This window comes from Plutella xylostella, chromosome 9 (genome assembly GCF_932276165.1).
Source record: "Plutella xylostella chromosome 9, ilPluXylo3.1, whole genome shotgun sequence".
Classification (NCBI taxonomy): domain Eukaryota; kingdom Metazoa; phylum Arthropoda; class Insecta; order Lepidoptera; family Plutellidae; genus Plutella; species Plutella xylostella.
The window spans coordinates 10,726,632-10,749,941 of NC_063989.1; the positions used below are offsets into that span (position 1 = coordinate 10,726,632).

At 43.4% G+C, this 23,310-nt stretch overlaps 1 protein-coding gene across 1 annotated transcript in view; it reads right to left on the reverse strand.

The window, feature by feature from the left end:
• The window catches only part of LOC105391781 (protein draper), a 54,493-nt gene that overhangs the window by 4,566 nt on the left and 26,617 nt on the right, over window positions 1-23,310 (reverse strand). The window contains exons 5-18 of the mRNA XM_048623047.1: window positions 21,024-21,155; window positions 19,846-19,963; window positions 19,273-19,484; window positions 18,657-18,802; window positions 6,961-7,111; window positions 6,269-6,375; window positions 5,846-6,007; window positions 5,001-5,201; window positions 3,773-3,931; window positions 3,015-3,191; window positions 1,667-1,834; window positions 916-1,074; window positions 502-678; window positions 25-153 (exon numbers count right to left, since the gene is read on the reverse strand). Of these exons, the coding sequence (XP_048479004.1) occupies window positions 25-153; window positions 502-678; window positions 916-1,074; window positions 1,667-1,834; window positions 3,015-3,191; window positions 3,773-3,931; window positions 5,001-5,201; window positions 5,846-6,007; window positions 6,269-6,375; window positions 6,961-7,111; window positions 18,657-18,802; window positions 19,273-19,484; window positions 19,846-19,963; window positions 21,024-21,155 (2,198 nt within the window). The remainder of the gene's footprint in view (window positions 1-24; window positions 154-501; window positions 679-915; window positions 1,075-1,666; window positions 1,835-3,014; window positions 3,192-3,772; window positions 3,932-5,000; window positions 5,202-5,845; window positions 6,008-6,268; window positions 6,376-6,960; window positions 7,112-18,656; window positions 18,803-19,272; window positions 19,485-19,845; window positions 19,964-21,023; window positions 21,156-23,310) is intronic.

Genomic DNA, 23,310 nt, shown 5'->3' on the forward strand with positions numbered 1-23,310 from the left:
ATTCACTGTATCTTGTTTCCTTACCGAATCCCTCCTTCTGTTTGATCTCGTCGTAGACGTGGTCCAACTTGTTGTCCTCCTCGATGCAGTGGTACAGGTTCGGGTTCGTCAGGTCCGCGTCCTTGTTCTTGAGCGATGATAGCGGATCGTATGCTGCAAAAATAATGCATAATTTATTGTAGGTACATACATACATATATGAAATTTTCTCGTATTTAAACTATTTTTACACTGACTTCACTTGCTTGATTCATTTCATAAGGACTAGACTTTGGCAATCATAAGAATGCGTTTTTAGCACTATTTTCCCATGCTATGAATTTAGGTTAACTTTTGTCAAGATCGACTTAGCTACGATTAAATAGTCAAAAAACACGTACAGCACCATAGGTTAAACCTGCTGACTAAATATTATTTTAAGGACTATGTTATAATGCCTCTTCCGATCTAAGCTGCGTTAAGCGGACACCCGGTACGGATGCCCACAAAAACCAAACTCACTGTCGCTAGAATTAGTCGAGCTACTGGCCCTAGCTCTCAGCATCTCCACATGAGTATTAGTCAGCTTTCCCCCGCCCAAGTTGTTGTGTATATGGTGTGCGTTGTTCAGCAGAGTAGTGGAATCGTCCCCGCGGACCGACGTTTGGAACGAGTAGACCGGGTTGTCGAAGTGTTGGTCTGGAAATGGGACGGTCAATGTTAGAAATGGCAGCAATAAAAAGGTCACGTAACAAAAATAAAAAAAAACTGTCAAGAGTCTGATACTCAGTCATAATAAATAATATCTAGAATTTAGATATGCAAGTCTCGAAATAATGTTAGCGTTCACTGTAGGTACTAAATTTCTATTGAACTGTTTATTATTATGTTTCCATGCTCTTTATATGCAAATACTAGCTTTCCGCGTACACTGACCTGGCTGCCTCTCAGGCTCGTGCGTGTAGTGCACGTGCGCAATCTCCCGCTTCAGGTTGCGCACGCGCCGCCGGTAGTACAGCAGCAGTAGCGCCGCCCCCGCCAGGACCAGTAGAACTAGGAGCACCATGAGCACTGTGAGGCCCGTGTTGGATGAGCCTGGGGAGAGAATGTCGTCAGTTAGAATACTAGAAATTATTTTATTTGCAAATAAAAAGTATTGTATTATATTATAGAATTACTTCAATAATAGACCAATAGCGGTTCAGCGGCATAGCACGCACCAATTTAACATATGCTACCACCGCATCACTTCACACTTTGAAGGTCATCTTAAAAATGTATTCTGTAATGAAGATATCGCGACAGGGGTTCGGGGTGAGGCGTGACACACGACGAAATTGGTGCGGGCTATACCGCCATTGTCCAAACCCTCATTTTTAATTCGTTCATAAAGTGCTGGAAGAGCAAAATGTCTAATAGAAAAAGAATATAGCAACCATTTTCTTCGTCTTTCATATTACTATGCATGCGTAGATTATGACTTTTGTAAGTAATTTTAACATTCTACGTCGAAAAATAAACGATTTCATTTCATTCATTTCATTTCATTCAGGACAAAGCTATTGTTGCTGCTTATTATTGCTGATTACTATTGTAGTGCTGACAGCTGTCTTTAATCGTCCGACGCAGTCAGCGACTGACGCTAAACAGACTGGCCGATGCTTTCACTGCGATGATAAACTCTCACCTCTAGCCTGGTCGATAACGATGGCGTCGGCGGCGCGGGCGTCGCAGGCCTCGCCGATGTACCCGCGGCGGCAGGCACAGCCCTGCACGGGGTCGCACGCCCAGTTGCCCGTGGTCGGGCATGAACAGACCTCCATGCAGTGGTCGCCGTAGTAGCCTTCGGGGCAGACTGGGGGGGAGAAAGGGGGGGGTTGAGTTGAGGTTGGAAGAGATGGGAAAAGTTTTTTTGACAGGGTGTAGAGGTAATTATTATAGAAAATAGGATAGCGGTGCCGTTTTGGCAGCGCTTTATCAGACAGACAGATCGCTTCTGGTAGATAGTTTTCGACATAACTACATACTTTTCTTTCGAAATCGTCGCTAACTTATTTATCTATTTTTTCTACGTCTTACTAAACTAAAATGCGCATGTCCATAAGTATGAATAATACTGTTCCACGTGAAAACGGACGGATGGATTTCGATGAAATTTAGTATGTAGTCAACTGAGACCCTGAACTAACATGTACGCCGCATGTACTTTTTATACTGAAATTCCTACGCAAAAACTTTTTAATTCGAAGCGGAGTTCAAAAACACCAAATATTTTAAGTCAAATTAGTTCAATACTCACACTGTGTACAATAGTGCCCCGTGTACCCAGGCTGGCAGCGGCAGTAGCCGTCGTGCGGGCGGCACTGGGCGGTGGGCGCGCAGCGACACGGCTGCGAGCAGCCCGCGCCCACCAGCCCGCCTCGTTACACTATTGCTAGCCTACTTGCTACTTATATTATAGACGCCAAAGTTTGTAAGTATGTAGATTGTAGGTATAACTTTGTAACTGTTTCTTGCGAAAACGGCTGGATGGATTTCGATGAAGTTTGGTAGGTAGGAAGCTGACACCTTGGATTACCATTATATAAGTTACTTTTTATCCCGGAATTCCAACGCGAAAACCTTTTTTTTGCTGTCAAAAAGTTACTACTATTTCACAATAATATAATACTCACACTGTGTACAATAGTGCCCCGTGTACCCAGGCTGGCAGCGGCAGTAGCCGTCGTGCGGGCGGCACTGGGCGGTGGGCGCGCAGCGACACGGCTGCGAGCAGCCCGCGCCCACCAGCCCGCCTCATTACACTATTGCTATCCTACTAGCTACTTGTATTATAGACGCGAAAGTACCTATGGATGATTGTTGCTCTTTTACGGGAAAACGGCTCAATCGATTTCGATGAAATTTGGTATCTAATCAACTGACACCCTGGACTAACATGTGGGCTAGTTTTTAACCGAAAATTTTCACACGCAAACTTTTTTTTTGCGGTCAAAAGTTACTAGTTACCTACACATATCTCATACAATACTTACATTGTGTACAATAGTGCCCCGTGTACCCAGGCTGGCAGCGGCAGTAGCCGTCGTGAGGGCGGCACTGGGCGGTGGGCGCGCAGCGACACGGCTGCGAGCAGCCCGCGCCCCACCAGCCCGCCTGGCACGCTAGGGCGCAGCGGGGGCCACGCCAGCCGGGGCCGCATTGACATTCACCTGGGGATGCGTGGGGTTAATAAGATGCCAATAGAAATAAAGTGTAATATTGCTGTATAAATTAAATATTAACCATCTCAGACTCAATACAAATGTACCCTTACAGTGAAAGATAAGTAAGTGCACGTAATATTGCACTAGTAGATTTTTTTATAAAAAAATTTAACATTATATTAACACAAAAATCGCACCCAAATTCAAATAACAGGAGATTTTATATTCTCCGCCACTACAGCTCCACCCAAAACAAGCCCTCAAAATTTTACACTTTGAGCTGTGAGGTAGGTAGATTAACGTAACTTTAGATTTACTTCCCTTCACTAACGTGTTTTAGGGCTAAATACTTTAATTTTAAATACTTTGTGAAATTAACACGCACACTATCATCATCAAGACCCATCACGTCCCCACTGCTGGTGCACGGGTCTCCTTCCAATATAGGAAGGGTTTCAGGCCAAGTCCACCACGCTGGCCTTGTGCGGGTTGGTGGACGACACGCATGCTAATGTAGCTTTTTAGCGTTGAACGCTTGTTATCTGAACGTACTCTTATTGCCATAGACACACGGGTCGCCGTCTCACCTGTGACGTGATGGCAGTCGGCGCCGTTCCTGCAGTCGCAGCGGCTGGCGCAGTGCATCCCGTAGGTCCCCAGGGGGCACGGGTACTCGCAGCGTGCCCCCGTGAACCCGGAGGGGCACGTGTAGGCACCGGTTACTGGGTCGCACGCGGTTGAGTTGTCTGTGAGTAGAGGGGAGTGTTATTATTATTATTTAATTCTTTATTGCACAAAAATAAAAAAATACACGTACAAAAGGTGGGCTTAATGCTAAGAGCATTTTCTACCAGCCAAGGTTCCTGGTTAGTTTTGGAAGTGACTTTCAGGAGAGTGTTGGCAGTTTAGACTCAGATTATTGGAATTATAATTGCCACAGGTCATTTCCTATTACATTCTGAGAGCTGCGATTTCCTGTACATATGTAGCTCTCTCGCGAACTATTGTACTTATTTTCAGATCAGCCGGCCTAGCGAGGGGTCAAGCCCCATATCCGATTTTTGGATTCGAAATGAATTAAATTTAACACTAATTACTACGTACCTAAATGTAGTCGGCACCTTTATTACAACGCTCCAAAGCTTACCAAAAACAAAACTGCAGCGACACGACTCTATCTCGTTGTCTCGTGCCGATTATGTCACAATTCTCATTCGTTCGATCATTGATTTAGAGAGCGACCCAGAGTCTACCTAGGGTCTATCTAGGGTCTACCTAGGGTCTATCTAGTGTCTACCTAGCGTCTACCTAGCGTCTACCTAGCGTCTACCTAGCGTCTACCTAGGGTCTATACTGTATTCATTCTTATTTGGCGAAAAAGGTAAACAATCTTTGTGTGTCTTTTTAATTAAAATACTATTAAACAAATAAACTACGGCTAAAATAAATGGTTTAATTACGAAATCAATCATTTTTGCTTGTAAGTATTTCATTTGTCATTATGTTTTATTTTATAACTTAGTTTTTAAATTAATTCAAATGAAAAGATACTCCAAGATTGCTCAAAATCTACGACAAGTAAGAAAAAATACATAATACCTAGAGTCTACCTAGACTACCTGTAGAATAACACCTCTTTATCTTGTTGTCTCATGCCGATGACGTCACAATTAATGTTCGTTCGATCGTCAACTAAGAGTGGTTAGCACAGCGCTCTAGGGCAGTGCGAACCTGGATTCTATATCGTTGTGTCGAGCTCGTTACGAGACACTTCTCATTCATTCGATTGTCAATTTAGACAGCTACCCCATATACCTGTAGTATAACAGCGCTGCGCACAGTCCCGGCCGTAGGAGCCGGGCGGGCAGGGCAGGTCGCAGCGCGCGCCCCGCCAGCCGGCCGCGCAGGCGCAGCGCCCGCTGGCGGCGTCGCAGCTGCTGTTGTTCACGCACGGGCAGCGTTCCGAGCAGTTGGAGCCGTAGGTGCCGTCGGCGCAGGTGGTCTCGCATTGGACGCCTGTGGGGTTCAAGTCAGTTGTTAGGTGTTTATGTGGTTGAGTCCCATTGAGTCACATGGAATCAGTCAAACACAGCTAAAAATATATTGTGTCTCACCTTTAGGTAACATTGTGTAACTTGTAGAAAGGAGCATTAAGCTAATGTCTTTATTATTATTATAAATTCTTTATTGCACATAAAAACATTGTACAAAGGCGAACTTAATGCTACATAGTAGCATTCTCTACCAGTTAACCTTTGGTGACGTCGAGAAAGTGGTTGGTAGTGCGATAGGCTGAGAGGAGAGAATTTATCTACTTTAATCGAGACACAGAGATAATCTTTCGGCATTGAATCTATGTCTGTCCCTTTCTGTCCGTACAGGTCCGAAAAGTTTATCTACAAATATTAATGAAAAGAACAAAAAAATATTATTTGTATTGACGATGTTTTTTATTTAACTTACTATAGCGTATCCTTTGAGTTAATGAAAGACCTGGCAACCATATTTATGTTAAATAAGGAGTGTAATTCATAAGCTTACAATGTACATTTCAAAAGGAAATAGGTAGCTGTGATCAGCAGTAAACCATGAGAGTCTAAGCACCAAACCTCCACAACCCAATACCCACTCTACAAAACTCACAATAAGATCCACATTACCTCTCCAGTTTCCTTCACAGATGCAGTGTCCAGTTATATGATGACACGTGACTGCATGTTCGCTGCAGTTGCAAGCGAAAGCACAGTTCTGCCCGTAGTAGCCTATTGGGCATTTCTGTTCACACCGCTTGCCCGTGAAGCCTTGTGGGCAGACGCATTCACCTGTGAAATTGTGCTGTGTAAGATTTTGTTGTTGATGTAAAAAATGCTTTGAGTAGGTGTTGTATACGAAATGATGCTATTAAAAGGATGTTCTTTTTGTAAAGGGTGTCTTACAGTCCATGAATAATCTTCACTACACTTTGCGCGGTATAGGATGGTGCGGGTGCTTTCAAATGCAATGCAATGAAGCTAAAATATTATGCTTACACTTGGGAGAGATCTACCAGCAGTGGACGCATAATGGATAATGATTATTCTTACCATTAACAGGGTTGCAGGGCGCATTATTCTCACAGTCGCATCGTTGTTGACATTTCAGGCCAAACCTCTTGCCGTCGCAGGGTCGGTCGCACTTCATACCATCGAATCTGTCAATAAAAACAAACATGTAAATAAAAATCTTGTTTTTTTGTCATCTTATGGACAGTATTCGAATTTCTTACTCATTTCTGTACTACCTACAGATTTACCCTCTTATTCATAGAAAAGTTAGTGGACGCTCTATTGAACTGTTTTGTACCTCTCTGTCAAAGAACAAATTTCTATCAGAGAGTGACAGAATACGAGTAGTTCAATAGCTAAAGCGTCTACAAACTTTTTTATGAATAAGGGGGTAAGATTTTTTAATTTGTCCACGAATATGTATCTGTTTAGATATATTATATTAGATGTTCTATTATAGGCTCTGCCTAGCTTGAGGTCAGCTGGCAGTTCATGAGATGTTCCCACTTATTATTATTATTATTTACCCGGGGGGACAGTCGCACTGGCCGGTCTCGTGCGAGCAGGTCGCGTTGTTGGCGCACTCGCACGCGTCCGACACGTGTGGTGTGCGAGAGAGACAGACATACCCGGGGGGACAGTCGCACTGGCCGGTCTCGTGCGAGCAGGTCGCGTTGTTGGTGCACTCGCACGCGTCCGACACGTGTGGTGTGCGAGAGAGACAGACATACCCGGGGGGACAGTCGCACTGGCCGGTCTCGTGCGAGCAGGTCGCGTTGTTGGCGCACTCGCATGTATCCGCACAGTTGTCTCCGTACACTCCGGGGGGGCAGGATTGTTCGCATCGGGAGCCTCGGTAGCCGGGGGCGCAGAGGCAGGAACCTGGGGGGGGAAATTACGTTAAAAATCATGTTTTGGACATAAAGCGCTCACATGAAACTCAGGCAGCGACAGCGGGCTCGCTGCACAACAGTAACTCGAAGATACTGGATCTAATACTTTCTAACGATAGTATCGCAGTGAGTGCGGCGGCCTATCCGCTTTTACCGGAGGACTCTCATCATGTGTCGCTGTGTATCTCAGTCCATTTTGCTACCTACTCGGATCTGCCACAAGAAACCAGAACTAAATACATATATTCACGCGGTGATTATACATCAATAAGGTCGGAATTGAGTGCAGTTGACTGGCATAAATTATTAGACAAGGATCTTCTGGATGACGCGGTCACCCAATTCTATTGTAAACTTCACGCATTTCGCGATGCTTACATTCCAAGTAAGGTGTGCCGCCCTAACCACTACCCGCCCTGGTATAATTCTGCATTAATAAAAGTATTAAAGGAAAAATACAAATGTCATAAAAAGTATAAGACCTATGGCAACCTCTCCGACTACGAATCCTTTGCCTATCTTCGTACGAGAGCAAAAACACTAGAGCGGGATTGCTTCCACGCTTATATTGACAAAATTGAGTCAAACATACTCCAAAACCCTAGGTCATTTTGGGCATTTGTTAAAAGTAAAAGGGTAAGTGTAGGCGACGCACTACATAACAAATAACTATTGTTTAATCTTATTTGTACCTATAATATTTATCTAATTACTTGCATTGAAAATGCCCTATTTAGGTACCTACGTGTACCTATGTACTTACCTTTGATTTAATATCTTAAATAAATACGAGCGCACTCGAGATCGTAGTTTATTCCAAATTTAAATTAGCCGCGCTTTTGCACAGCGGCCATCTTGAGAACCCCGCGAGCGGCAACTTCCGCCCTGTTCAAGTTGATGTCGCGCGCGCTCCGTTTTGCACTCCCAAAAATATTGTGTTTTATTTGCTTTTCTCGTCCATCACCTACAAAAAGTGCTGATCCTTCGAACCAAATCACTGAACCGGGACTATGTTTACAACTCCACCGAACGATGGACTCGTTAAGCAAAAAGATCGCGAGAAGTTGAGTGCTCGTTTAAAAATGGCATCTATATAGCCATGTGCTCGCGGAACATTCAAACGTCGCGAAACAGCAAAGTGCCGTGCAACCGTCGTGTTCTAAAGTGCCTACCGAATATAAATCAGTGGTAAAAACTGAGGCGTCGCGTGCCCCACGCTCGGTTTCATTATCTTCCTCGTCATCGTCACTCGTGCGGCGCAAGCACCTCGAGCTGGCAGCGGCAGAGGCCAAAGCGAAGATCCAGATGGAGCTGATCGACAAAAAACTGGCATACGACTTGGCTATCGACATGGAAGGCGAACAACATGACAACGTATCGCGTCACTCAAGGAAGAGTATAATACTACAACACAATGAACAAGTCATTGTGAACGAATGGATGGAGCGAAGTAATGTCCAGCCGTCACCATTTCCCGCCATGGCGGCGACGGCTACAGATGCGGCGACCACGGAGGCAGCGCGGGCACCCCAGGATCCCCAGGTCCGCGCTCCTGCCCCGGGCACTCCGGCCGACAGCATCATACAACTCGCCCACACGCTCAAGGACATGATGGTCACGTCCTCCACCCACCAGGAGGAGCGTCTACTCACGCGCCTATCTACCCCGCGTGAACTACCTACATTCAGTGGAGATTGCATGCAGTGGTTACACTTCAAAAGTGCTTACGATGAATCTACTCGCGTGTGCCACTTTAGTGACCCTGAAAACCTATGGAGACTTCGTCGGGCCCTCAAAGGTGAGGCCATGGAGGCGGTGACGGACCTACTGATCGGAAACACCGCGCCGGCGCTCGTCATGGACGCCCTGGAGTTGAGGTTTGGCCACTCAGATTTAGTCGTACAACATCTCACTGCACAAATGAGAAAATTATCTCCACTTACCACTAATTACCAGAATGATATAATCACCTTTTCGATGAAAGTGAACAATTGTGTCGCAGCCTTGCTCTCGCTCAACCATCATGATCATTTGCGAAGCCCAGAGCTGGCGGCTGCGATAATTTCTAAGCTGCCAAGCATATTAGTCAGTAGATGGACAGACTACGCATACATGAAGCTGGCATCCAATACACCTAAAATACAACTGATCGCTGCCTTTTTGAAAAGAGAGGCTGAAATGGTATCCGTCGTCGGGGTCACTAACCTGCGAGACGCCCGAGGAGAGAGAAAACCCGAGCCCGCACCGCAGCCTAGGCGCATCGATGATAGACACCGCCCTTCTAATACCTACAATAACTATAATCGTAGTGTGTTAGCAACGGCTGCACATAACATGTGTCCATTTTGTAAAAAATCATCAGAACACTCATTAACTGATTGCCGATCATTTAAGAGGGCCATGAGAAAAGACCGATGGCGATTTGTCAAGACTAAAGGCATATGCTACTGTTGCTTAGAACGACACGAGCGGAACGCATGTACTGCGCCCGTATGTGATATTGACGGCTGTGGTCTGGCGCATCATTACCTACTTCATTACAAAAAACCTAACGCACCACCACTGCAAACATCAGGAGAGGAGCCTTCAACAGAGGATGGAGCGGATTCCCGCAGCGAGACCGTAGCGCACGCGCTGGCCCGCGCCGCGCCCCCCGCGCTGGCTGACAGCGCGCCCCCCGTGCCCGCCGGCAGCGCCCCCCTCGCGCTGCCGGACGCCGCGGCCGCCGCGCCCGCCGCCGACGCCGAGACCCCCCTCGGCTCGCGACGCGGCGACGCCGCGGCTCGCCGGTCGTCCGCGCCCCCGTGCGCCCCAGTGCCGCGTAGTGAAGTGTTATTAAAAGTGGTAAAAGTCAATCTCAGTGGTCCTAATGGTGTCGTTACCACTCACGCGTTATTAGACGATGGTGCTTCAATTTCTATGATAGATAAAAGTCTAGTACAGGAGTTAGGTATTTCCACTTCGCAATCTATTCCTATAAAATTTATTGATGCGTTCGGTATTGAGGTTTTTCAATCAGATGCTCCTAAAGTATCTACAAAGATTTGTGGCTTTAATGAGAAAAATATGTATGATGTAACATTACGACAGGTCGATAAATTAAAATTACCAAAACAAAATCTGTCAGCTGTAAATGACTTACAATGTAAACACTTATTGCATTTAAAATATGTAGTATGTAGAAGTTGTGTAGTGCCTCGCCTATTGATAGGAGAAGATAATTATTATCTGTTAGCCCCATTAGAGATTCTGCATGGCAACAGATCCGAGCCTTATGCTACGAGGTGTCGTTTAGGATGGTCAGTTCATGGCTGCTGCGGTCTCACTCACTCTCCCGTGAACGGACACACTTTTCATCTCGCTCACTCACACGAACAGGTACCTACATCCATCAATGAATTAAATGATTTAGTTAAGCAATCGTTTGAACTAGATTCCATTGGAGTTTCAACCTTACGACGCGAGAATACGGCCCACCTACGAGCTGTACGGATTCTGGATGAGACAGCGCGTCACGTAGGTAATCAATGGGAGGTTGGTCTGCCCTTCGTCAAGGACGAGTTTACCATGCCGGAAACATATGACTACGCACGTACCAGGTTACAAGGTATAGTTAAAAAGTTTCAGAATGACGGTGACTATGCGGAGAGATACCGAAAGGAAATGCAGAAACTCTTCGATAACGGCTACGCGCGGGAACTAGATGTCAATGAACCCCCGGCGAGTCACGTTTGGTACCTGTCACACTTTGGAGTTCAAAACCCAAATAAACCTGGTAAACTAAGGTTAGTATTTGATTGCGCGGGAAAAGTGAAAGGGTTGTGCCTTAATGACTACTTACTTACTGGCCCAGACTTGTATAATTCACTTTTAGGAATTATGTTAAGATTTCGTGAGCATAAAATAGTCATTATAGCCGACATAAAAGATTTTTTTGTGCAAATTAGGATTCGGCCAGAAGACCAACATGTTTTTCGCTTTCTATGGCAGGAAAACACAAACCTACCTATTAAAACTTGTGTAATGCAAAGTCTATTGTTTGGCGCAACCTGTTCACCTTTCATTGCGCAATACATTAAAAATAAAAATGCGGTTAAATATGAAGATTTGCATCCCGAAGCTGTCGACGTAATAATTAATAGTCATTACATGGATGACTGTTTACATTCGTGTGCCGACGAGAGCCAGGCCATTGAACTCGTGCGAGACATAACAGCTATTCAAAAATCAGGTGGGTTCGAGATAACGCGGTGGTCGAGTAACAACAAACAGGTGTTGCAGTCCATCCCCGCTGCAGCGCTGGCGCCGACTGCTATGGAGTTCAAACATGGAGCTACGAATACAACTGAGCGCACTCTCGGATTGATGTGGCATCCGAATGACGATACATTTGGATTCAAGGTTGATTACGATCGTATTTCGCCACGCATTTTAGATGGTTCTGTGCCACCTACAAAAGCACAAATGCTGAGTATCATAATGTCAGTATACGATTTACACGGTTTTCTGTCACCTTTTATTATAAAAGGTAGAATAATATTTCAAAATGTACATCGAAGCGGTGTTAGTTGGGATTGCCACATCCAAACCGAGGAGCATCATAAGTTTTTAGATTGGCTGAGCGATTTAAAAGGCTTGCGGGGACTTCGCGTTCCAAGGTTTGTTTTGAATGCGCATGAATGGGTCGAGTGTTACTCGGACGCGCAATGGATGACGCATTCATTAGATAATATTGAGTGCCCTATTGTTGATACACAAATGCATGTTTTTTGTGACGCATCTTCAAAAGCTTACTCGGCCGTGATTTACTGGCGGTTTACACGGTCAGATGGACGTGTAATGGTGAGTTTTGAAGCTAGTAAGAGTAGAGTGAGTCCTTTGCGTCCCGTTTCTATTCCTAGGCTGGAACTACAGGGTGCGCTGCTGGCGGCGCGGCTCGCGACGACGGTGCAACGCGAGCACAAACACATTCAGCCTACAAAGAGGTATTTTTGGACGGACTCCAGCACTGTGTTACAGTGGCTGCGTAGCGACCCACGGGATTATAAACCTTATGTGGCTCATCGCTTAGGCGAAATTGACGAGTTGTCAAAGTCATGCGAGTGGCGTTACGTACCTACTGGCCTTAACGTGGCGGACATAGCCACGCGCGATAATGCCCCTCCGCTAGTTTACTCTAGTGACTGGTTTCAAGGTCCCTCATTTCTTCGCCGTGCTGAGGATCACTGGCCCAAGGACCTGAAGCGTACTCAACCACTAGAGGAAGCCCAGTGCGAGGTGAGGACTGTACATGTGGTGGTCGCACACAGTTCAGAGTTATCTTTGTTACCTAACGAAAATAATGGGTTCCGCTCATCTCGCATAATCTTTATTGACCAAAATTCATTTCGCATAACTCGTATGGTCTAAACTTTTTTGGCCGAACCATCACTTTGCCAAGACTTATGTGGCATAAGGCTCGTTTCGTCTAAAACTCTTTAGGCACAATCTTTAAACACCTAAGTTTCGTTTGCTCAAATTTATGTTCGTCTATACCTATGTATAATCTTGTTTCTCCTAATGTTATCTTAATAAATAATATATTAAGTATGTAGTAATTGTACAAATTGTGGTATTTTTCCCCTACATCCCGAAAATCACGATATTGTATGATCAAAAAATCGAAAGTTAACGACCAATATAATTATTACAAACCCCATGAGATCGAAACCTAAAAATAGGTGCGACGACGAGCAAAGCGAGGAGGAGCGTGTTAGGTGCACATGTTCATCAAAACCAAAGCGGAGCGCAGCGAAGCGGAGCGGAGCGTTTTCCAAACAGCGGAAACAATACAAGGCACCTGTTTGCGCTATGTAGGGAGACGCTCCGTCAAAGTTAAAGCCAAACGAATATTATTACTTTGTATAAACCTATGCCATAGCATTATTAGGCTATTCAAGATTTGGCCATACCATTATTAGGCTAAACAATGTTATGCGAAATAACTTTTTACTAAACGAGATTTATGCCATACGATTTTCGGCGTAACGAGACTTTGACCAAACGTTACTATGCAATACGAGATTATGCAAATAAATCTTATGCCAAAAAAGGTAGAACCGAAAATAATATCTCGAACTGGATCACCCTCGTGCGTGCCACGGCCAGGGTATTGCTATTCATTAGAAGACTGAAGCGTAAACAATGCTCATTGGACACTCTTCTAATGAAGGAGGCAGAAGACCTACTGATAAAAAAATGTCAACTCGACAGTTTTTCCACCGAATTGTCATGCCTGCAACAAAATAAACCGCTGCCATCTAACAGCCGGTTACGGCAGCTGACACCTTATGTTGATGAGGTAGGTATTTTGCGTCTAGGCGGCCGCATAGATAAAGTAGTGGGAGTGGAGCACGGCACCCGGAGACCTGCTGTCATGGACGGCAAGCATAGAATCTCACGCTTGTTAGTGGAACATTACCACAAGCAAGCACTCCACGGTGCAAACGAACTTGTTGTAAATAATTTACGGCAACTATATTGGATTTTGAATCTCAGACCAACTGTTCGCACTGTTGCGTCACGTTGTTTATTTTGTCGCTTCAGACGGGCCGCGCCTCAGCCGCAACGTATGGCTGACCTGCCTGCAGCTAGGCTGCAGCACAACAGAGCACCCTTCAGCTACTGTGGTGTCGACTTTTTTGGTCCACTTGAAGTCACTGTTGGTCGTAGAAGACAGAAACGTTACTGTATGCTATTTACCTGTCTTACAGTACGCGCCATCCACATTGAGATTACCGAGGATTTGACCGCTGATTCAGCTATTATGGCCCTCCGCCGTATGGGGGCACGTAGAAAAATGCCTTTGGTAATTATATCAGACAATGGTACCAATCTGAGAGGTGCCGATGCGGAACTGAAACGCAGCATCGCCGAGCTGGACACGGAGGCAGTGCGGGAAGCTGGTGCAGTCCGCGGGGTCGAGTGGCGGTTCATCCCGCCGGGCGCTCCGGAGATGGGAGGCAGCTGGGAGCGAATGATACGTACCGTAAAGTCTTCGTTGAAGGTAATCCTGAAAGAACGCGCCCCCCACCCTGACACATTGGCCACCCTGCTAGCTGAGGTGGAGGCGCTGGTAAACAGCCGCCCCATAACACATGTCTCGGATGATCCTAATTATCCTGAAGCCCTTACGCCTAATCATTTTTTGATTGGAGCGTCCTCGACAAGTCCTCAGTTCGGTAAGTACACTAATGATGACCTCTGCTTACGAAAAAAATGGCGTGTGGCGCAAAGACTAGCGGATATGTTTTGGGCCCGCTGGCTCAAAGAGTATTTACCAACCCTACTGCCGCGTCAGAAGTGGACCCAGGAGTCAAGGTCACTAGAGGTAGGTGACTACGTTATCATAGTAGAAGCTAACTTAGACCGGAGCTGCTGGCGCCACGGGGTAGTGAGTGCGACCCACGCCGGCCGCGACGGGCGCGTGCGCGTGGTGGACGTGCGCACCCGCACGGGCGTGCTGCGCAGACCTGTGACACGCGTCGCTCTTCTTTCATCTAACACGGGTTGTTAGTACTGACGTACTAAGGAGGCAGATATTGTAGGCGACGCACTACATAACAAATAACTATTGTTTAATCTTATTTGTACCTATAATATTTATCTAATTACTTGCATTGAAAATGCCCTATTTAGGTACCTACGTGTACCTATGTACTTACCTTTGATTTAATATCTTAAATAAATACGAGCGCACTCGAGATCGTAGTTTATTCCAAATTTAAATTAGCCGCGCTTTTGCACAGCGGCCATCTTGAGAACCCCGCGAGCGGCAACTTCCGCCCTGTTCAAGTTGATGTCGCGCGCGCTCCGTTTTGCACTCCCAAAAATATTGTGTTTTATTTGCTTTTCTCGTCCATCACCTACAGTAAGCAATAATTACCCGAATGCAATGACATACGGTGCGAGGTGTGCTAGCTCCGGTGATAAAATAGCTGACTTATTTTCTGACTACTTCCACTCAACCTTCTTGAAAACCTCTTCGAATGCCAACTATTCGACTTATAATGAACATAGCAAATCGGCAGAAATAGGGTCTATATCCATTGAAAAAACAACGATTTTAAGGCATCTCAAAGTATTAGATCTCAACAAATCCGGCGGGCCTGATGGCATTCACCCGATATTCATCGTAGTGTGTTCAGACCAATTGGTGGCTCCACTTGAGCTCATATTTAAAAGGTCATTATCTGAAGGTGTAGTCCCCACTATATGGAAAACCTCCTTTATAACACCTGTCTTCAAGAAGGGCGACAAAAGTAAAGTTGAACAATATAGGCCTATATCGAAACTCTGTTTGTTCGCTAAAATATTCGAAAGGATCGTTTATGATCAAACATATGCTGCACTTCGTACTTCTTTTACTGAGGAGCAGCATGGTTTCTTAAAAAACAGATCAACAGTATCCAACTTGCTTCTTGCTGCAAATTACATAACCAAAAGCATGGAGGGTGGCGCCCAAATTGACGTAGTTTACACTGACTACAGCAAGTGCTTCGATCGCATCGATCATAATATACTCATGATGAAACTTGCTGTGGCTGGAATACATGGAGATCTTTATAGGTGGTTTAAGTCTTATTTATTTATTTATTTATTTATTTAACTCTTTATTGTACAGATATTACAAATAAAAGTACAAAGGGTGGACTTAACGCTAAAAGCATTTTCTGCCAGTCAACCCGCAGGAGGTACAGGAAAAAATAGGTAATAAGGTGTACAAAAAAAGAATTTAAAAAAAAGGAAAAGAATAGTAAACCTAAGTCACTTAATATTATACCTAATTAACCTATATACAAATATACCGATACATACAATATATTATACATAATATATATACATAAGAATATCTAATACATACATAATAATATATACCTATAAAATATACTTAAGCGGTTCAGGAGAAGCGGTCTATTTATCTAACTTGCTAAGGTAGTAAGCACGAGTCAAACATTTAAACACGTTGCGAGAAGGTGCACTTCTAATATTGTGAGGAAGATTGTTCCATAATCGTACAGCCGTGACCGCGAAGGAATCGGACATAAAGCCAGAATGGAAGGAGGGCAGAGCTAAGAGTAAATTGTGAGAGGATCGTAAATGCTTGGAGTGGGTATCTGAGAGAAATGTGAACATAGACTTAAGATAGGGAGGGGTATTTGGCTCGCGGAGAATAGAGAAAAGTAAACATAGAATACGTAAGTTCCTACGATCACGAATTGGGAGCCATTTAAGCTGTGAGCGGTACTGAGACACGTGATCATATTTACGCAGCCCAAAAACGAAACGAATGCAGGTGTTCAGTAAGCGTTCTAGCTTATTGAGCTGTGCTTCGGTCAGGTCCAGGTAGCATACGTCCGCGTAGTCTATAATAGGTACTAGGAGAGAGTTGACTAAGGCTAGTTTAGTATGCTGCGGAAGGAAATTTTTCATGCGAAGTAGGGAGTGGAGAGAGGCGTAAACTTTGCGAGATACTTTGTCCAGCTGTTGTACCCAACTAAGATTTTGATCGATGATTAGACCCAGATCCGTAACAGTTTCAGAAAAAGGAACTACTCTACTGTCATATTTGACTGTCTTATGTAGATAATCGTAGTCAAGCAGTTGTATTGCAAGGGTTCACATCAAAATGGACATCTATCCCGTCTGGAGTACCCCAAGGATCCTTATTAGGGCCCCTTATGTTTGTTATTTTTATCAACGACATAAATAGTTGCTTTATAAATTCAAAAATTCTACTTTACGCTGACGATATGAAAATACTTAAGCCTATTTATGGAATTGATGACGTACGCGACCTACAGTCTGATCTCCTGAGGTTTGAGGAATACTGTGTCAATAATAAACTAGACTTGAATGTGGACAAGTGTTATCTCGTATCATTCACTAGAAAGCATACATTAATCGATCAAGGTTACCAGCTGAAGGGCCGCCCCATTACTAGAGTTAGTGAGGTTTGTGACCTAGGAGTAATTTTTGATAGCAAACTAACATTTGAAAAACATGTTAACAGCTACGTTTCAAAGGCATCCAGAGCTCTTGGTTTTATCATTAGAACATCATCCTCCTTCAAATCTCTAAAATCCTTAAAAATATTATATTGCGCCTTCGTGAGATCTCATTTAGAATACGCTTCGCAAGTCTGGAACCCCAGATATGAGATCTACAAGTCACGTATCGAGGGAATACAAAAGAAGTTTTTAAGATTTCTAGATTTTAAGGCACGTCAAAGATCGCAAGACTATGAACATAGATGTCGAAGATATCACTTTCTCCCACTGCATCGGCGTCGCGACATTAATGACATAGCATACCTAGCAGGGATCGCAAATGGCTCTGTTGATTGTCCCCAATTGTTAACCGAGGTGTCACTGTGGGCTCCCTCTAGGGTAAGCAGAAGTAGCAAGACTTTGTACGTACCGTGGGTGAGCACTCAATACCGACAGAACGCGTATGTAATAAGGGCTAGTCACTCATTTAATGAAATCAGCAATAGCAAGGAACTGGACATTGATCTTTTTTGTACAAAACCATCCGCAATAAGAAAAATAATAACGAAAGACTACTTTACCAGCATGGACTAAGCTGTACAGTCGTTTTGGTGGTAATGGGCACTTATAGTTTTACGTTTCATTGTTATTTTTATATCGGTATATACATATATAGTATATATACTAACTTATATAGTTTTTTATAATTAAGTAACATAATATTAGTGTTAGTGTAAGTCGAGGCAACCAAAGTAGTAACTTAAAATATTATAATTTTTTCTATACCTGTTATATCAACGATCTTAGTAGATTGTATGTTAGTAATTAAGAAGTGAAGATTTGTAATTGGCTTAAAGTTATCTGTATAAGTTACATTCATTTATTGTGCTGTATATCTTCCAAATAAAAAAAATAAAAAAAAAAAAAAAACAGAGCGATAGCAGTACGCAACGCAACGATAGCGCTGGCGCTCTGTTTGACGGTATTTTACCGCTCAGCCCGAAAGAGTCGTGGACGCGGTCTGAGACTAGCGTATTCAGTCTGTTTTGCCCGTCATAGAGTAAATAATACTATTGTAGAGCGTAGACACACTGACACTGCACACTATACAGACAGATAGACAGACACACTGACCGTTGGTCGGCGAGCAGTGGCCGTTGTTCTCGCAGCGGCAGGCGGACTGGCAGTGTTTGCCGTACGTGAGCAGCGGGCACTGCACACTGTACAGACAGATAGACAGACACACAGACACACTGACCGTTGGCCGGCGAGCAGTGGCCGTTGTTCTCGCAGCGACAGGCGGACTGGCAGTGTTTGCCGTACGTGAGCAGCGGGCACTGCACACTGTACAGACAGATAGACAGACACACAGACACACTGACCGTTGGCCGGCGAGCAGTGGCCGTTGTTCTCGCAGCGGCAGGCGGACTGGCAGTGTTTGCCGTACGTGAGCAGCGGGCACTGCAAACTGTACAGACAGATAGACAGACACACAGACACACTGACCGTTGGCCGGCGAGCAGTGGCCGTTGTTCTCGCAGCGGCAGGCGGACTGGCAGTGTTTGCCGTACGTGAGCAGCGGGCACTGCCGCTCGCACGCCGCGCCGCCCCAGCCCGCTGCGCAGTCGCACTCGCCCGACCACGGGTCGCACCTGTGGGGGAAAAATAATAAAATATAACTTTACAGAAACGTAAACATAGAAATGAATATAGTGACACAAATAATAGCATTACTAGTAACGACATAAATTAATAGACTCACTAGGTGCACGCTGTCTTCTGGCAGGTCCCCTTCCCACTTGCCATCAGGACAGAAGCTCTCAAACTGCAGTTGTCTCCCTTCCACCCGGTCTTAAACTACTTAATCAATAGAATTGCAAGCGAAAGATCCGATATCTAAGCTACATCAAGAGTAAAAGAGACAACATACATATCAGTAGTATTGGGATCACAATCGCAGTCCTTCTTTCTGGCAGGCCGGGCCCCACTTGCCATCAGGACAAGCTCTCAAACTGCAGTTGTCTCCCTTCCACCCGAACTTCTTAATCAAATTACGAGAGAGAGGTCTACCTAAGAGGTCTATAACCAAGCTAATTAAAGAGTAAAAGAGACAACAACATACATGTCAGTAGTATCCGGATCACATTCGCAGTCCTTCTGGCAGGCCGGGCCCCACTTCCCATCGGGACAAGCTCTGAGACTGCAGTTGTCTCCCTTCCACCCAGGCTTGCAGGTGCAGGAGCCGTTGTTAGGAGAGCACTCGCCTCCGTGTTCGCATGTGCATTTGGAGGCACATTCCACGCCGTACGTGCCGATCGGGCAGGTGTCTAGGCACTGGAATTTGGAGAGAAATATTCGGTGTTATATTTTTATTTTTTAACTTGATTAGAGGATGTTTGGAACGAAATTTGAGACATTTATAAGAGGTCTGACATCCTCGCTCCAGCGTTTAGTATGTGTTAATTGGTAAGGCTCTATCTAAATAGACAAAAAAAAGTTTAAATCATGTTTAACGAGTTTTAGAACGATGCACGAAAGGAGCCTTCCTCACGGATCACGTATCTTATTTATTGTTTCCTTCACTCCCTGGGCCGTCAGCAACTGACTCTAATCTGCATGGCACCACGTGATATTGACAAACTTTAGTTCATTTAGAAGAAGTTGATTCTATATTACTTTATAAATTATACAATACCTTTTCGCCAGTAAACCCAGGTTCACACTGGCATTTCCCGGTGACGTGATGGCAGCCGGCTCCGTTGGCACATTGACACGTGTTCTCACATCGCTCGCCCCATCGCCCTGAGCCGCATCTATAGAATAATAAATATTGTATTTACTTACAAGACAAAAAAACAAATTAGAATACAAGAAGAATATGTTGAACATCGATATGTGTCGAAGAACCGAAAAAGAGCCATCACGATAAAAGGTGAAAGTTTTTCTCATTCATTAAGTTAAAAGTAAACGCGAAATTTAGGTACATATTCCTCTGGTACCCATTCATGAATTGATAACACTTAGGTACACTATTACATAATTAATTCATAAGGAGATAAGGACACACAGGAAATTGACTCCAGGAAATATTTGTGCATGTTGCCATTTTGAATCGAATAAATGTATTACATAATAGGGCTGATTTTTCAATGGTCAGATAAGGTCTATCTGAGGAATAATACTGATGCTGTCGCGTCTAAATGTTTGTATTTGGCAGTGACACTAACAAATTAATTCTTCAGATAACGTTTATCTGACCATTGAATATTACATACACCGCCATATTGTTGTTGACAGGTTGACAGCACTTTCGAATAGTCGCACTCGCATTCCATTCTATACGTTAGCTCTGTTTTTCGTGATCGCCCTACTGCCCTTATTGTGTTTTTTTGTATATTAGTACACAACCCTGACAGGAGCTATCATTTCTTGCTGTTGTGATCATTGACAAAGGAATAAAGAGAGGACATGGCATATCCACGAAAAAAATGCGCCTACCTAAACTTTGGTTTCAATTAAAATGGCGACTTTTTTCTTGAAAAATGTAAACAAACAAATTGTTTGACAGCTGAAGTACCTTGTGTTTGGATGTCAATCAACATGGCGACCGGTCGCAATGTTGTAATTTTAGGCAAAGACAAAACTACTGTTGTACTTTTTACGTAGGATAACACCAATAAGTTAAAAAGAGACGACGATATATTTTTAAGTACCGATTTTTATGCCAAGTCCTCTCTTTATTCCTTTGTCATTGGTTGTGATTGGTTAATCGGCTGTCAGATTAAACAACTCCTGTCAAGTTTAAAGCTATAGGCCATAGGCCATAGTAGTAAAACCTTACAGCCACCCCAGCTTATAATAACAATTTCTCACCTATTAGCACAAACTTCCCCGGTCCAGCCGGCGGTACACATGCATTCCCCAGTAATCAGGTTGCACTTGCCCCCGTTCTGACACCGGCACAGCTGCGGACACGCGCCCCCGTCCGGGCAAGGCTCCTCGCATCTGAAAGAGATAGAACAAGCGGTTGAGAATGAGACAAAACATGGGATAAGTATATCTGTCCCTGTCTGAGAGCAAGACAATATTGCGTCAGGGTTGCTAAATACAGCATCATAATAAATTGTAGGCTCAGTATTTTCAGGAAACGCCAAAATTCAAGATCAAAGTTGACGGTGAAAACCCCTACTTTAGCTCTTGTCTTTCTCACAGACCTATTGTAAATAAAGATGTACAATAAAAGTATAAATAAAAAATGAAGAAAGGGGCCGTCCATTAATCACGTGAGGTAGTTTTTCTCATTTTTTGACCCCCCCCTCCCCCCTGGTGATATTTGGTGAGGTTTGGGACCAACCCCCCCTCCCCCCCCTGGATCACGTGTATTTTTTTGGAAGTCTATTTAAAGGCAATTTTTGACTAGAAAAAATATAGGTCATACTAAAAATCGTTAAAATTTTTGCGCCGTCCAAAAATCGGTTCAGAAATACCTAATTTTTGACAAAAAATTAATACACGTGATGTCTAACGAGAACCCCCCCTCCCCCCTCGTGATGTTTCGTGAGGTTTTCAGTACCCCCTCCCCCCCCCCTTTGAGCCTCACGTGATTAATGGACGGCCCCAAATGGCAGGCGTCCAGGCGATACAATAATATTTTGTTTATCAACGCTCATAGTATATCGTTAAAACAACTGGCTGAGTTTACAACCGAGAAAACGGGATACGAACCAAAATGTTGAACGATTTAAGACCTACAATGCCAGCGGATAGCGTTTATAATCGAGAGAGTTGGGCCAAGGCTTTGTATTTGTACCTTTGTAAGGAAGGAAACGTTTTTCTTTCTTTACTGTAATACAATGACATCGTGTGTTAAAGTGGCGCAGATCCTTTCGTGCAAAGTCTTAAACAAAAAAAAACTACCAAGGTTAAGTGAACAGTCGGACATGTTAATGTGATATTTTATTATGTACTCTGCACATAACACCTTCAGAAATCTGTACTTTATTTATGTGTAAGATACAACAATAACAAATTATGTTATATATTTCAGCCAAATATCCATACCATAGTAGGTACTCAAGTACAATTTATATTTTGCTTTGAAATGGAATGCTTTTCATTGCAGTATTATATTCTGAAAGATATTTAATAAACGTCATTGAATACTGTAAAACATATTTCACACTAAAGTATCAATTGAAATAATACAAGAATACAGTATCCTATTTTGAAAACAATTTAGTATTTTATAATGTGCATATACTGCATACATATATTCGATATTTCATTTGAAGTAGTGTTGTGACTCATTAGCGGAAATGTATAGCTATAGGATTCTGAATAACTAACACGAAAGGCTAATTAGCTATGGTACAGTCAGAATCGACATTATACACATAATACGTATACATACATGTAGGTTGGAACCTTGTAACATTATTTCTAATCTGAAAAATCTAAGTATGTTTTGTAAGTTCTTAAATCATAAAATGTGTACAAATAAAGAATATTCTTCTCTCTAAATCTTGCTATAGCTACCTAATAATACCATTCAGTCAATCACAGCGCTGCATTCCTGCTTAACTTGATATTCTCACATAGGAAACCGAAGGTAAGACATAAATTGTTTTTCTGTTACATTACAGGTACAATTATTATTTTCAGTGTGTAGTTCGGAGATGCAATCTAACTCTGCCGCCCTCAGTAAGGCACAAGCAAGAATTACTAACGTGAAGAGGAAAATCTCTACTTTATTATAAGAATCTATGTGGGACGTTTTAATTACATAATGATATTGTTAAGGAAGTGTGTCTATAGTAGACAGTAATGGACAACATTTCATTTTCTTTACCCTATATTTTTATTAGCTATTCGGAAAATTTATAGAAAATTAGAGGACCCGTATTTTTTTATTTTGTATATACATTAATTTTTGCATGTTATTTTTAACTTTAAAGTTAATTATTTTAAAACCGGAAGTATCGTCACATATTAGGTTCAATTTTTAATTTTGTCTATTGCCTTAGTCTCGAAAAAAAACATAAATGACACTGACAAGTGACATTTAAACTTTGTTTACATGCCAACCAATAAATGGGTCATTTTCAAATGACATTGATGATACAAAGTACTTATCATGTAAAAAAATAACCAGAAGCATTTT